Source organism: Fulmarus glacialis, unplaced genomic scaffold (assembly GCF_000690835.1).
Source record: "Fulmarus glacialis isolate BGI_N327 unplaced genomic scaffold, ASM69083v1 scaffold17870, whole genome shotgun sequence".
Taxonomy (NCBI): Eukaryota; Metazoa; Chordata; class Aves; order Procellariiformes; family Procellariidae; genus Fulmarus; species Fulmarus glacialis.
This window is the reverse complement of record NW_009188546.1, coordinates 84,788-101,174: the sequence shown is the minus strand read 5'-3', so window position 1 is coordinate 101,174 and position 16,387 is coordinate 84,788. Positions and strand designations below refer to the sequence as shown.

Here is a 16,387-nt window from a genome sequence, read left to right as displayed (position 1 = left end):
GAAACTTGTCTCAAGGCTCCCAATTATCCTTTTCAAGGGCGCTTTGGGTAGTCTCATAAATTATGTGTTTTGTTCATTTTATTTTTGTGCAAGAACTGCATACTTGTGATTCCCCCCCCCCCCCAACGGTAAAAGCAATAAAGAAGCAGTAATGAGGAGCTTTTTTCTTCTGACAATGTCTGAATCTTCTTTTTGTGAATGACATCTTAGAATTAGTAGTTAACTGTAGTGTGTATTGTCTCATTAACAAGTTTACTGTCAGCTCTAAGTATCTTGTGGAATTATTAACTGCTCTGCCCGTTCAGACTCTTCCTTTGGTGCAGAATGTCTTGTTAGATTGTGAATGTAAATGATCTTCTCTTAATGGAGTGAATGGATTTCCAATTAAGTTCATAATTTTAGGAGTTCTTAGCGCTGATGGAAAACTTGCATAAATTCATTTTTTTTCACCTGAATATATGTGATCTGCGTTTGGGTATGTAGGATTTTGCACATATAAAAATATTGTCCACTCTATGCCATTAGTTGTGTAACTGCATCTGAATTTTTGCATGAACTAGCAAACTAGCTCGTAGCTGCTAGCTTCATCTTTTAGCCTCTTAAGAATAGCTTTATAATAGATTTATAAGAGCCATACCTAGATTTTTTTTTTAAATTCAAAAATCTTATTTTCTGAACACATAATTTAAAAGGCTTGAACACATTGCTGCCAATCTCTGTGAATGTAAAAACACATTAAAACCAAAATCTGGATTAACTCAGTTTGCTGTGGAGAGTGGAAAGCTGCAAAATACCGGTTAATATTTATGGTTAAAACTATTTAATAGATATCTGAAATTCAGCTTTTATTTTTATTACTTAATTACTGAAATCATGTGTTTAGTATGTTTCCTCAGTAGGGAGGGACTCAGTGGGGGGGTACAAAAGAAGGTGGTGCTGTTTTGAGCTCTACTCACAAAATAAATTCTTCATATTTGAGTTGTTGGAAGGAGACAGCGTTCACAGAAAACTGCCAAGGCATTGTGCGTTCTCTGTTCCCTGTGTTCCTTAGGATTCGTTTTCCCATAGTCAATTTTAAATACGTGCATCAGTATTACCATACTTCTTGTTCTGGGTTTCTTTTGCTTTGTGGAAAACACATAACTGTCATCTCTCAGTTGCTAATTTTTTTTTGCCTCCTTAATGTTTGTTAGTTGTGCAGGCCAATGATCATACACTGTTTTCTTGATGACCTCCAAAATACTAGTAAGATTTAAATTGATATTATTGATCGTATTTTTTTGTTTCATGAAGATAAATAGGATGTTTCACACTGCCTAGATTTCCATAATCTCAGATGGTTCTAGTTTTTTTTTTTTTCCCTTGGCTCGTAATTTTTAAGTGACTCTTCCCACTTTCTTCCCAGTGCACCCACACTGTACCAAAGCACCTGAGGCGTAAATTTTAGTCTACAAAAACATTGCTAGGTTATCTCTATCTGTAAGGCTCCAATTAGAGATGCATTTTACATCTTCAAAGAGTTCTCTGATAGTCTAATTGAATCAGTAATTTATATCATTTACAAATCTGAATGATGTAAACTCACTATTAATATAGAAAGACTTTTTTCCCATCATGCAGTGGCAGTTAAATGTATGAATCAGGGATCAGGCCTGATGGTTTAAAGGCTTACCAGCAGTAATTCTTGAACGTCAGTATCATGCAGCGGAGTGAAGTCTGCAATAGTTGTCCTCGGTAATACTCATGCATGTCTGTAACGTCACACATGATGATAGAGATGGAGCTTATTAGCTTGGGCAAAGCACTGTGAGAATGAACGTAGTGCTTCTTACCCAAGCTGATCCATGCAGTTCTGAGTATATATCGTGTGAGATATTACGGAAAAGGTAGAAGTAGCAGATAAGATTAATATGTAAAGTACTTCTGTGGTTTGTCTGTAAACCCTTTGAAATGTAGCCTGCACAAATAACAGGATATGGGCTCAAAGTTACCATATATGTTGAGTTTAACATGCCCTGAACTACATGGAGTATCAAAGTGGGTGGCTGTGCTATTTGGAGATGCGATTTGTCTGTTTGATCAATACTTCGTTTTTCCCCTCAGCTACTGTTTGTAACCTTATCTGAGCAAGGGAAGATTTGTAGTGTGAATCTTATTTTGATTCTGATTTTCTGCTACACAAGTGGTTCTGCAAGGATCCTTGCAGACAGATGTTTTGTACTAATGTAGAATACATCACTCCCATGAGCAAAAGAAGTTTGAGTGGTAAAAAGTGCAATTTTTTTTTTCAGTAAAAGCCTGTTCTATATTATCGAATTCGTAAAAGACTTTGGGGAGCACTTCATTTTGACTGTCCCCCACTGTCTGAATCCAAAACTTGTTTGCAGATTTATCACAGCACATAAAATGTCTTCTCTGGTCAGATTGCGTCGTTGCTGGGCTATGCATAGAGCACTATGTATGCATACATTCAGAGGTTATGTAAGTACATGTGCGTTTTCTACTTGTACAACAGGTTAAGCATCTATCAAAAACCAGCACAACTATATTAGCAATCTTCCCAGTTTTGATATGCTGAGTGATAGACTGAAATTTTCATTTGTCTGTTCTTGTTTCTTTGAAGGATTGTGACAGTGATATGCAATGCTGAAGAGAGCCACGTTTCAGTTTCCTGTATTAAAAGTGCAGCCTTGTTTTGGCTTAAACCAGTGCAGAAATTGTTGGTGTTGGCAGGGGTAGTGACTTGGGTACTGTGACCCTTCGCTATGTGACAGTTCCTTTAGGCCAGATCCTTTGACTGATGCTGCTGTCAGAAGTGAAATCCTGATGCTGTTATTCTCAGTAGGACCTCAAGGGGCCAAGGACTCAGTTGCCAAGTATCATACACGAAAAAGGGCTTTGATATATGGGCAGCTTTGATATTTATTTTTGCCTTCAAAGGGTGACTAGCTTCATATACTTTCATAATTCTCTTCCCTTTTTTCTGTTTTGGATTTTTTTCTTAATAAGAGGGGAAAAAAACCCAGGATCAGAATACTGAACGTTCAACATGTATGAAGTGAATAAACCATGATTTTTTTATATTTTACTTGATACTATAACAAACATGGTATTTGAATGTGTTGTCTACAAAAAAGAGTAGAGAGTAGAAGAAAAACTTCATTCGTTTACGTTACATTTATTTCCATTTATTTAAAAAAAAAAAAGACAAAAATGGCATATGTATTAAAGATTTGACTAGGTAATACAATGTGGTATTTATTCTTATGCTGCTTTGTTTGTTTGTTTTTTCCCCACTGGCATCAGAATTAATAAATTAAAAGGTTTTAATAATTTGAAGTGATACATATAGTCATATCTCTATATTTTTCTCAGTTCATATGTATCGTTCCAATTAATAAGAATCTTAAGATCTCTGTGCATGCATCAAGGAAATAGTATACCCTGGAAGATAAATCTCTAGCATAGCTGAAGATGGAAAAAAATGAACTTTTAAGTCTTTCACAGACCATCAGAGTGAATGAACTCCTCTTCCTGCTTGTCTCGTCAGGTCTATAAACAGAAAAGCTTTCTTACTTTGCAGGCATTGAGCAGACATTATCTTGGAAAACGTTCTTCTCATTTTAAAATCCTGCACATAGAGTTTTAATGTGTCTTGGTTAAGTTTACTCAAGAACAGGATATACAAATCCTTTTCTTTCTTTTTTTTCTACTAATTCTTTCCTCCCTGCAAAAAAATCAAACAAAATTCAGCCCTTCTGGAGTGAGATACTGTAGAAGATAAATAATTTGTGTTTTATAAGCAGAATCATGTGCCGTTCTGAGTAGGGGTAGGAAAGTGCTTGTACAATCTGTGCCTTTTCATCTCTGCCAACAAATTTTGAAAAGCTGTTTACCTGCTGTTGAAGATGTGAATTGTATGATAGAAAAGCAGTTTAGATCTCTGAAGGTCTGTGGTTATCATTGTCACATAGCGAAAGAAAACGCTAGTGTAGATCTTAAATGTGGACCCTGGGTTCTTACAGAAAACTTAAGAGATTTTTGGTGTTCTTTGTTCTCTCTGTTTTGTTTTTTTTTTTTTTCTTCACATATTTGCACTGCATTCTGTTAAGCAGAGGCAACTATACAACTTGTTAACTAACTAGATCAGGCACACCTGTTGCCTATTCTAAAGGAAAGACCATGTTGTTTTAACAAGATACTATGAGCAGGAGGTCTGTATGGAAATGGTGAAAATGCAAGTGATGGGAAAATCCAAGTCTCATAAAAATGGAAGATACAGATCTCCCTTTTCTCAAAATCAGTTCTAATAAATATTCATGCAGGTTACATGGCATTGTTGCAGATAGCTTTTGTATTTCTTGAGCCAGACGATAGATTTAAAAAATGATTTCTTGAGCAGTGTCAGATTCCCCATGTGCACTTTTGCTCTGTGGGTGGTCTGCCAGCCTGGATTTGAGGGTAGAACTAAAACTTCCCACTTTCTTTCCCACCACAGCTCTAAACGTATTTACACTTTGGAAAAATTACTAATTGGCTTCTGATTCAGCTGATGTGCTTGATACCAGTAATTGGACATTGCAAATATTCATCATATTGCAAATAGCTGTGTCTGTGGCACAATTTTGAGTCTGCTGCTTGCTGCTGCTAACGAGCTGCTTAGAGAAACACCTCACAGGACTGTTGCTCCACACATGCTGCAACAGGTTGCTACAGTTCATACAGGTGCACGCGTGACCAAACACATTTTGAGCCCTGTAACAGGTTATTTTCTCATTTGGAAGAGTTTGCATTTGAATAAGTGAGACAGAAACCAGGTAAGGGGGGCGGAGAGGGGGAAAATCTAGTTTAGATTTATGATACAGGGTTGTCAGCTCTTTCACCATTTCCTGCATGTCATTGTTTTCATGCTTCTGTGGGACCCTTCTGTTCTGTAGTGTTGTCATAAACTAGTTTACAGTACTGAATAATAGGGTTAAAAAAGTAGTGTGTTTACTCTGGCATTTATTCATGTTGCATTTAATTTATTAGGATAAATTTATTAATGTAGCACATCATGGTTCATACTACTTATGAAGGTAATCCTTCTCTGCCTTCCACCCACGAGCTCCTTTCTCTCAAAAATCTCCAAAACCAGTTATGCAAAAAACCATCAAGTTTTGGAAGGTGGAGTTTTCTGGTAATGAAAACTCTGATAGTTTTAATTAAATATTTTAGCTACAGGCCTATGATAAACATGAGATAGTTACCCAGTTGCTTATAACTGACTGTCGTCCTGTGAATTACTATTATTGCAACATGCTACTTGGAAGTACTCAAAAAAAACTTTTGCGTGATTTTAGAAATAATTTTTATTATTAGAGAGTAGGTGTGGCATATTAGTTCTTAATGGTTGTGCAGTGTAATTTCTTTTGTTTTGTGACCTCCTTTAGAAAAATAATGATGAGGTAGTGTGGAAGGATCACCTGGATAATTGTGTAAGAAAACTGGATAACCCCGAAGAGGCCACGTGTTTATCTGTGGTATCCAATAGAATTAAAAGTACACCTGTTCCCTGCAAACACAACCGATCAGTCTTTTTTCTTCTATCTCAGAATTGCTCAGATCCACACTTTAGGTAGTAATATGCTATCTAAATGTCTCCTAATCCATGCAAATTGTGCTTTAGATTTCTAATCCTATCTGACAGTAACAGCAAACATCAAATTGCTGTTATATATTCTAACAGCCATCTGAACATTGTACTAACAGACGTGGTGTAAGTAAAGCTAATTAATTCAGCTTTGATAAACACTTTCTCAGTCAAATTGACAGTATAACTATGCATAGTCTAGCTCACAAAGTTGATTAAACAGCCTTACTACAGCACTAGGGGGTTAAATATCACAACTAAGTTAGTACAACACAACGTGTGGCAAGAAGCGTGACGCAGATGAGCAAATTGGCCAACTGCTCACCTAAGAGATCTCTTCACAGTCTGAATAGAGTTGTCCGGATGGTTAGACTTAATGTTTATCTTTCGTACTCATTTTGGCAGTAAATAGATTTACCCTCTCTCCCCCAAAATCTGTATTTATAATTCTTACTGCTGTAGCATCTAACTGCCAAATGTGCACTTGATGTTTTTGCCACAACAGCTAAGCTTAAAAGAGACTTAACGCACAGCCATCTTTCCTTTGATGTGTGTGGTAAACTTGCTGCTGTTCAGCATTCTCAGCTTTTTATCTGTAGGTTCTAAAATATGTTGGTGATACCTATGATGTATATAGGTTTTGGGCTGAGTATAGAACAAAAAGGTACATAGGAAAGGAAAAAAGTTTAGAAACTGTTCTGAAAGTAAGGCTTAGTGGCATTCTTTGAACTGAAATTTACACTGACCTAATACAATTTTAAAGGTATTTTAAAAAACTTAGTGAAACTTCTGTAACTCCACAAATTGTGGTAGTGATTTAAATCTCTCCATCTAAGCTTGCATTAGCCGGATGCAGCTAAGCTGAGATACGGTTTCAAAATTGGAAGCAATTAAGTTTAAGAGGTAGGAAGTTAACGCACCTCAGGTTTTGGTTACACTGCTGATTTAATTCAGTGTCGGTCTGTGCTGCTTTGAGAGGAGTGGTCTTGTTTTTTTCCCATCATGTCTCCCCAGTTTAAGTCTTTTATTCCTGCTTTTTTCTTTTGTGCCAGCACTAGCATTTTTGGTAGCCACACCAGGCCGAGGAATTGGAATTGATTTGGATTAAGGGACAACTAGGTGAATAAAAAACTAATCACATGGTCTAAGTGAGAGGGTGGTGGTTAAGGGTTCATACTGTCCACAAGGATCTATACGGGGTCCTGTCTTTATCAGTGACTGGAGCAGGCAATGTGATGTACTGTCATCATGCTCGCAGGTGACACCACACTGGGGGGGATGACCAGGTGATATGCTTAGGGAAGGGCTGGTAGTCCGGGATTCCTAGAAAGCAGGAGGAATAGTCTGTCGAGAACCTGAAGATACTCAGCAGGGACAAATGCCAAGTCTTGCACCTGGGAAGGAAGAGCCCCTGGCAGGATGCAGGCTGAGGACAGAGGGGCTGGGGGAGCAGCTCTGCGGGAATGGCCCTGGGGGTGCTGGCAGACTGCAGCTCCCTGGCAAGGAAGTTGGCCAGCAGCATCCTGCACTGCATCAGCCAGTAGATTGAGGCAAGTGATTATCCCCCCTGATTATTCAGCACCTGTTGCATCACACACTGCATCCAGTTTTGGGCCCCTGATACAGGAAAGTTCCTGATAAATCAGAGCAAGTTCAGCAGAGGCCACAATGTGGGGCACTTCCCCTGCTAGGAGAGGCTGCGGGAATTGAGGCTGTTCAGCTTTGAGAAGAGGTGGACTTCCAGTGCCTATAGGGAGGTTATAGAGAACATGGAGTTGGGCTCTTTGCAGTGACTAAATTGAAGCAGGAGCGATTCAGATCCTTTTTCACCATGATTGCGTTGCTGGAGAGGTTATGTGGTCTCTGTCCTTGGAGGTTTTCAAGACCCAACTGAATAAAATGCTGGGTAACCCGGGCTGACCTCACAGCTGAGCCTACTTTGAGGAGGAATTTGTATTAGAGACCTCCTGAGGCCCCCTTCCAGCCTGAACTACTCTGTGTTTCCATGGTTTTGTGATCCAGCCAACCTCCAGCTGAACGTAACACTGTCAGCGGTTTGGTGGCAATAGAGGGAGAACTTTCTTCTTCCTTTTAAAACTGAAGATTTACTCCCTCTCCCTGAAGATAGCCTTCAGTGTTTAAACTAATCTCTCTTACTTTCTGTTGAGTAGACGAGGGGAACACATGGTGGGTTATTTTGGTTTAGTTACAGAACAGTAATGTGTTAGAGGAATTTAACTTGTTTGCTAGCTGATGATTAACCACAGAGTGGTTTGAGTCGCATATAAACCTTTAAGTGTCTTTCAGGATTTATTTTAGCTATTTTTAAACCAATTTATATTAAATGGGTGTATTGTGTTTCTAGAGACTTGCCCTCAGTTTATTTTGATTTTAGTTGTAAAAACAAACAGTTCCTAGTGGCAAGCTTGAGTCATCACATTACTTAACTATAAATAAAGACACTGTATACGAAGTTTAGGTGGCATGGAGAGTTGTCTCTTCTTCTCATGCTCACTAATAACAACACCATTTTCTACCAGTGAATCCCACAAATTAAATGGAAGAGGAAAAAAAAGAGTTTATCACATTTTTTAAAGTGGTAACACATATGTAAAATGAGTGAGGATTACAGTTTTTTCCCAGTATCCGTTGCTTGCTTGTCAGTTAAGTCTTATTTACATCCGAGGGAAAAAGGGAAAGGGTAAGTCTGTAGAACTGCCATGGAAAGTATCACCAGATCACGCTGGTTTTCAGGATCAAAGTAAGTATTTACAATTGCTGATTAGAAAGCCCATGTATAATAAATAGACTTAAAGCTTTAAAAGCTCACTGGAGATGCCTGCTTTTGCTCTCCAGGATTTTTCCTTTAAATAATAAATATTTCTTGTAAACCAGGAAAAGTACTACAAAACAGTATTATCTTAAACTTTGCCCAAGGCCTAAAGGGGATTGTGTCATTTTCAAAAACTGATTGTATTCATCTTTGTAGTCATACCTAAGACTTTCAACATATTTCTAAGCTGAAAAATTTTAAGGTGAATTTTGTTTCCTGACTAATCTTGGAATGATGAAGCCTGTGTATGTCATCACCCTATTGCTCCATTAAAATACTTACTCACTCTGAGCCATTGCTTTATTTCTCTTCCCGAGTGCTGAAAATGTGCTTAGCTTAGTGCTGCATTGTGATTTCCTATAGGTACCTTCCATTTCACTCCTTTTGACAGGAATGACCTCTCCTTGGATGGCAAATAAAATTTCACATGTGCCACAAATCTGAGTCAAAAAGGTGAGGAGATCTCTAAAAGTACTGGAAATGCTCTACCAGTTTTCTTCTAATAGGTGTTAAGGTCTGATCTGTGCAAAAACCTGGTTTGAAAGCAGCTATGTAAAGGTTTGTTGAGATGCAGAATTCTTTGTATTGCCATCAAGCAGATTGGTTTCCTGTTTGTATTTGCCATCAAACAAATTTAGTTTTCTCACTTCTTTATGCTATCCAGTGTTTCCTTCCTAGGTACGCATTTGTGTTACTGCTGGGGCAAACTATTACTTGTATTTCTAAATGCTAATACTACTGTTAGCATTGTTTTTATAATGCTGAAAAAGAAAATTGTAAAATTGTCCTGGTGATAAATTACATTGTGTGAAGAGTGGAACTGTTCTGTATCTGGCCATGGTGTGTTCTACTTCCTGTGCTTGTCAGATCATCAGGAGTAAAACATACATATTTCTAAAAATACAACAGAAAAAGTAACATTGTTTCATGTTTAGGTTTGGAGTGGTTTGAGATGTGTGTAAGAGACATTTAATTTCAGCTTCAGGCACTTGGATCAACACTTTATTGGCTTATGTAAGATTAGTACAATAAATACACAATTCAAGTTTTGGGGTTTTTTTTAAATTATTTTTTAATTTAAATTCTTACTTTGAGGGAGCTACTAAGATACTTGAGCATAGGTGTTTAAAGCCAATTTAAACTTGCTGGCATATCATCTCTGGCACATATTCTCCTGTGTTTTGTGCCGTATCTGCAGTCGGATGTTTTGGATATGTCAATCTAAAATGGCCCCAGACACCTGTGTTTGGATGCCTAGATTGCTTTCTAAGGGACTGCTTTTCGTCAGATGTTTTCAGATGGTTATAACATGATTACCTTGCTTTGATATTTTTCAGGAAGGAGAGAGGAAATAAATAGCCAACTGAGAACTTTGGACGTGTAGAGTACTACAAGCAGTACATTTATTAAAAAAAAAACCCAAACAATACCAATAAAGCAACCACTGGCATGTCTTGGTATTTTAAGAACAACTTTGAAATACATATGTAGCTTGTAATGGTCGCTTACTGTAATAAGTTGTAGATATTAATTGCTTGAAACATAAACCTTTTAACATTAACTTCTATTTTTTTCTTTAATTACTTGCTTAATTAAAAAAATGCTTTGCCTTTGCACAGGTTTTTTAAGCTTTATTTATTGTTAGTGTTATAGATGCCAGAATAATTCTGACCTGACTTGTGGTCTGACTTGAACCTCTATATGTGTCAAGTGAGGCTGTGGGGTGTCAGGCGAGACTTGGGAGGGTGTCTTGTTTTCATTTTTGTTTTTCTTACTCTATGTCCCTGCAAAACATGCCAAAACAAGGAAGGTGACTGGGCGGGTCTACAGCAAAATAGACTTAAAGTGTATGGAATTGGGTTTGAAGAAGTTGGTTATATCAGAATGTATTGTTTTATCATTTTCGTGGAAAGAACTATTCAAAGTGGAATGAGCTACATACAGGCATGATTAAAAAAAAATAAAATTAAATGTTGCATTTGGAGCGAACTGTGGTTGCCAGGAGGATACAGGCAGGCTTCATTTTGAGATGGTGTCTGTAGGTTGTTTGTAAAAATTTCGGATGAGGTGATCTGTTGTAGGGAGTTATGTGAAATACTGTCTGATGCTGAGGTTTTGTTTTTTAATTTGAGACACATTTTATAAAGTACAGTGGCTTTTGCAGCTGATGGATAATTTAGCAGGTAGAAAATTGCCTAATCTTAGAGAAGTTATTAAAGTGTCTGTATTTTTGCATACAGTATTCACGGAGACTTTTTGTCCTTTCTGGGAAGCTAGAGGAAGTATAGATTCCAGTTCCACATGTTCCAAGAATCCGCTAGGAAGGCAGATTTCAGCCATGAAGATTCCAGGGTAGCCATTTTGGAGACCCTGTCATCTTGTGTTAGCAACCACTGTGAACATTGCTCTTTAACTCTGTATGTGACACTTTCTAGTATCTGCTTTTATTTCTTTCTTTATGTTCCCAGTTTACAGTTGTTTTAAATCTTTAAAAGGGAATGATTTCCTTGGTTTTATCACATACAAGGTAATATTAGAGAATTTCAGATTAGAGTAACTATAAAAGATAGTTTTCAACTGAAAACATCCTTCAAAAAGAATTATATAATTTACGTTTTGCTGTTATAGAAGCTGTCTTCTAGATTAAATAGTGCTGTCTTGCTTAAAATAGAAATAATTTTAAATCTTATTTCAACATGAAAATAAACTCTGTTGTATATAATGAGGTTAACATAATGGAAGCCAATAGGCTTTTTCAGTTTTCTTAGACTGCAATTTGGTAGTCTTAGACTGCAGTTGTGTTTTAGTAAATTTCTGTTCATAGACTTTTCCCCAGGACTTCTGTAAAAGTTTTAGTAATACCAATATCAGCAACAGAAAATCTAAACCAGAACTGGTCAGCAAGCAAGAGGCACCCCCAGAGAAAAAACAGATGAAAGAAGATGAAAAAAGAATGAGTAATGTTGTCAGGATCGTTCTTACACCTGTGTGAAAGACATCAATGCATAGTGCAGTGGGAGAGGAGCATGATTTTTTAAAGAGTTTAAGTAGAAGGTATAGAATTCAAAATACTTAATATTCTGTCAAGTTACATAAACTGTAGTCTTGTTAAACTCACCTTTTCTTTGAAATACTAAGGGAGGTTGCTAAGTGGTGGGGGTATGTCAGGTGAAATGGCTGCAATGGTGTTATGCAACAGAGTTAATTTCGACCTACGCTCTGCTTCTCTGCAGAAGAAGTTGAAGAAGAGTCTGAAACTACAATTGAGGTTGACTTGACTGATAAACAGAAACATCAGCTGAAGCACAGAGAGCTCTTCCTTTCTCGCCAGTATGAGTCCCTTCCGGCAACACATATCAGGTAAGAAAAAGTAAATGTCATTTATCTCTGTATTCTGTTGAGGTGGATTGCCTGCCAGTAGCCCACCTGCTTGAACACTTCAGCCTTTATCTTGCAAAAGGATGTGATTGATCACAGCTGAGTTGTGTCAGGTTGTCCCATGAGCTGCTTTGGAACCGCCTTTGGTTTTTCCTTCTGTTACTTCATGTCTGAGCCTTGGAAGGGACAAGAGTCTCAGAGTTCTGGCTTGCCAATTAGAGCATCAGTTGATAATGTGATATAAGGTCAGTCTGTTCTTACTTTGGAAGCGTTGTTTTATTAATTCTTCTGCTGGCCAGAGGAACTTTGACCATTTTGTCTGACCAGGGAAACCACAGATGGATTTGGAAAGGAGGCAGTGACTCAGTGGTCAGATCTGCAATTTAGGGCTGCGCGCATTTAAAAATAAGATTACCCCAACTTATTTCAGTAAATGTGAAGAAGTAGTCATGATTGAGTTCAGCTAAATGTTGCAAAAGCATTTCAAGTATTGTTTTAAATTGCCCTAATGCTAATGTAGGAAGAGGCTTGCCTAAAGCTCAAAAAGGGTTTGTTGATTTCTTTCTGTAAATGGTACAAGTGCTCATGTCATCTCCTATTTAGCAGTCAAGCAAATTCTTTTTTGAGGGGGAATGATGTACCTAGAAATGGACAAGGAAGAGCACAGTGACTTTACATTAGTAAGTGTAAAACAGGGCTCTTGCATTGCATTCTGAAGGGATTTTCATTTTCTCATTACATCTAGCTCCCCTCAGCCATTTCAGATCATAAATGACTAGAAGCTACCCAAAAAAAAAAAGTGTATGTGCTCCAGTAGGAGAAACACTTTGTATGTGCATATGTATTTTCTCTCATTGGCAAATGTGTGGCTTATCTTTCTCACTGCCAACATAGAATCTGGAAGTTGGAAATTTTTGTATTAATTTCCTGTGCTTGATTCAGCTACTTGTTCTCTGACTTTGAGAAAGTAATTTAACTGTCAAATCTTTGCTTCTCCAACTATAGCATAGAGATAATAATCCTGCGCAGTTTCTTTCACTTACTTTGACAGTTAGATATCAAGTAAGGTGTTCTCTTCGTAGAGAGAAGATTGCTTAGAAGAAATATTGTAAATGTCTTCTCACCTCACAACTCGGGGAGCAAATACAATAGAGGTTCTCCAGTACACACTTCACAAAGAAGCCAGAAAACCACATGAATTCATAGTACATGCAGCACTGCACGGCTGGCAAATGCAGAGTGATGACTTGCATCTACTTTTCAGAACAGATGAATGCTCTAGGGCTATGCTGTCGTGTTACTAAGACCTTTACCAGGCGAATTCTGGAACAAGCTTTATGTAGTCTAATGACGTTTTAACAATCTTAACTCTATTTTAAAAAGAAACAAGAAGGAAAACACTGCAAAATATTCCTTATTTAGCTTTTTAACTTATTAATGTTCAAATTCTGTGATTCTTGGTAGTTTTCATAACTTTTAATAATTAGCTTTTGCTGTAAAAGAGGATAGAAATGTTGTGAAGGTGGTACTCCGCCAACTTTCTCCCATCAGTACCCCAGAATATCCAAGGATAGAGATTCCACACCCTCTCTGGATGTCTGTTTCAGTGTTTAACCACCGTCGTGGTGAAAATGTTTTTCCCATCATCTAATCGGGATTTCCCATGTTGAAATTTACTGTCCACTGCCTCTCGTCCTATCGCTGTGCTTCTCTGAAAGGAGCCCGGCTCATCTTATTTATGTATCTTTTCATTAAGTAATTGAAAACAGCAGTAGCATTTTTCCCTTTAGTTCACTCCCTTAAGAGTGAACAAATCCAGTTTAGTGTCATCTGCAGACTTGCTGAAAGTGTATTAAGTTAACTTGTTCAGGTTGTTAATAAAGGTGTTAAACTGTTGGCCCCAGTATCAGCAGTTGGGGGATGCCCCCAGTAACCAGCTGCCAGCTGGACTTTGTACCACTCAGTACAACCTTTTCAGCCTGGTGGTCCAGCTAGTTTTTTTCCAACCTTGTTGTCTACTTACCTAGTCCATATGTTACCAATCTGGTTAAAGGACACTACAGGACACGCTGCAGGCCTTGCTAAAGTCAGGGTAGACAACATTCACTGCTGTCACTGGTCTACCAAGCCAGTCATCTCCATATAGAAAACTAGCAGATACTCATGCGATAGAAGTCTGAGTAGCTCCATTCTGTGGGCTTTTGCTCTCACCATCCACAGTTTTAGCCCCTCGATAGGAACAATTGGATTTACAGGAGAAAATAAATGGTACAATGGAACGTGTAGTGGAGAATGGAGATAAGCTCTCTCAAGAGTGAGAATACAAAAGCTCAGTCCCTTTGGAAGGAAGAGGAGAAAGCTAAAAGTGATTTTAAGAGAGTGGAAGAGGCTGAACCATTGATAGTTGCTTTTGGCAGTTACAGATCTTGAACTTTTACTGACATCTTCAGTCAAGAAACGAAACTTAGTTTGGTTGCCTTTCTGCTTGTAATTTAAGGGAATAAAATAATTTTACCTGCTGTGGTATGTTTCTGTTTAATTTTTACTGATATACTTTTGCCGCTTTTGTTTCGTCTTTCTTCTTTTCTTAACTTTACTCTTTTTACGTTTTTTAAACTGAATGGCAGAGAAAATTACAGGCCTACCCCCCCAACCCTATGACTGAGATTACTTTTATTCTAATTCAAATACAGTAATGTCTCATTTATACACATGGTGCCACTACTTTATAGTTGAGATGCCTTGCAGTTATTTGAGCGGGTTAGATTTCTTTGATGTGCAAGTCTAATTGTGAAGCTCTTTGGTCTGTAGCGTTGAGTTTTGAGTAATTCTGATTTGATTTGTTTGCTTTTGAATTACTGAAATACAGTTTCACTCCTTATTCTCATACTTTTTATTTTGCTATATACATTATATGTAACTCTCTTGAGATATAATTTGTTTTGTTATAAATATTGGTATTTTTTGTTTCCCCTTTACCTTAGGTGTCAGTATGCCATTTCAGTAGCTTTAGGAAGTGGTATAAGTTTTGGCGCCAAAAAAAAAGCCAGATTTAGAAAAGAATTAGAAAGCAAGTAGTGTAGTAGTAATTAAACATGGCAATGCTGCCTTGTGGACACAGTGTTCCTGCAGTGGAACATATTTAAGAAGGTGTAATTGCCTAGCTCAGTGCAGCACTATTCTGGAGTGATGGCATGTGGTACAGTACAAGCTGATGTACTAGTTTGGGTCTCAAAGACAAGGCTTGTTACTTTAGTGCCTACTTGTCAAATTACAAGTGAAACTATTCCCTCTCCTGTCTGCTCAAATGTGTAAGGATGGTAGCACCCCTCCAGTGAATTATCTCCTTCCTTCCTAATCCCTGCATGTTACAGATGCAGTTTTGCCAGGCATCATAATCCCCAGATGTCCTTGTAACAGAGTTATACTGTCAGCCAGACTCACTGAGCGCTCTCCTTCGTTAGCGTCACACGGTAAACGCACCCAGAATTCATGCAGATGGCTCCTGTAAGCAGTGCTGGCCCCAGAGAGGGGCTGAGTGGAGCTGAAGTGCTGTGTACTTTAACTTGGGTTTTCAGAGTTTTGAGCATTACCAAATACAGCATTTTGGAGAGGCATGAGAAGGCACAGGGGGAAAAAAATGTTGAAAGTTGTCACAAAGGTGAAATTGTTTGACAGTGTTGTAAAATTCATCATAAAACTTAGCATGTAGTGAAATGGGTCCTTTGTTCAAAAATCTGCAAATGGTTATCTTGTTGGTGAGATGCACTGGGTTATCTGACTTGGGCTTTAAATTTATTTTTCATTCTTAAGGTATCAAGACTTAGTAGGTGATAAACACATTTAGATTGCTGTAAAAGATTGCATTAACTTCTAAGTTCATTTGTAATTGCAATTGCTTTTAAATTTAGTACTTCATATGAGTTGTATAGAATAATTTATTTATCCATCAAGGTTCATCTTGCCATTTCATTATCTTTGCTTAGTTCTTGTTTGCTAATAACTGTGTTTCAGTCTTGGGGTTGTGGGGTTTTTTTTTATTATTGTTATTTTAAGTGTTTGGAAAGCATACGTAAGCCAAACATTCTCAGATGTGATAATAAAATCAGGTGTGAATCTTTTGGGCTGCTCTCTACTGCAATAACACACGTGCCCCTTAAAAAAAAAAAAAAAAAAAAAAGGAACACATTTATGCAAAGTAAAAAGAGGCTTGTATACAGACTATTTGACTAAAATCAAAACAGCTTGAGAATGGAGAAAAGTTTCAAAGAGTGGTGGCCTTTTGTGAAGGGGAAAGAGGATTTCAAATATATAATAGATATTTGGTTGCTATCATGTTGGTGATTGAGTTGGTTGATACAGTTCTCTGTGGTTTTGTTAGAGTTAAAAAAGTACTACTGTGTCAAAATTCTTTGTTAGTTACAGCAGGCTGACAAATACTCATCTTGAGTAAAGAAAAAGCAAAATCGCTAAGTTACTTCTGTTCAACAATCTTTCTGGTATGTTAGAGTTTGAATATAGGTTTTTAAGAGCCCTTCCCTGGG

General features: G+C 37.6%; 1 protein-coding gene across 1 annotated transcript in view; it reads left to right on the top strand.

Moving 5' to 3' along the window:
• The window catches only part of MTA3 (metastasis associated 1 family, member 3), a gene marked incomplete at its 3' end in the record, with an annotated part of 101,003 nt that overhangs the window by 10,696 nt on the left and 73,920 nt on the right, over window positions 1–16,387 (top strand). Inside the window, exon 4 of the mRNA XM_009579120.1 lies at window positions 11,699–11,825. Coding sequence (XP_009577415.1) covers window positions 11,699–11,825 — 127 coding nt within the window. The remainder of the gene's footprint in view (window positions 1–11,698; window positions 11,826–16,387) is intronic.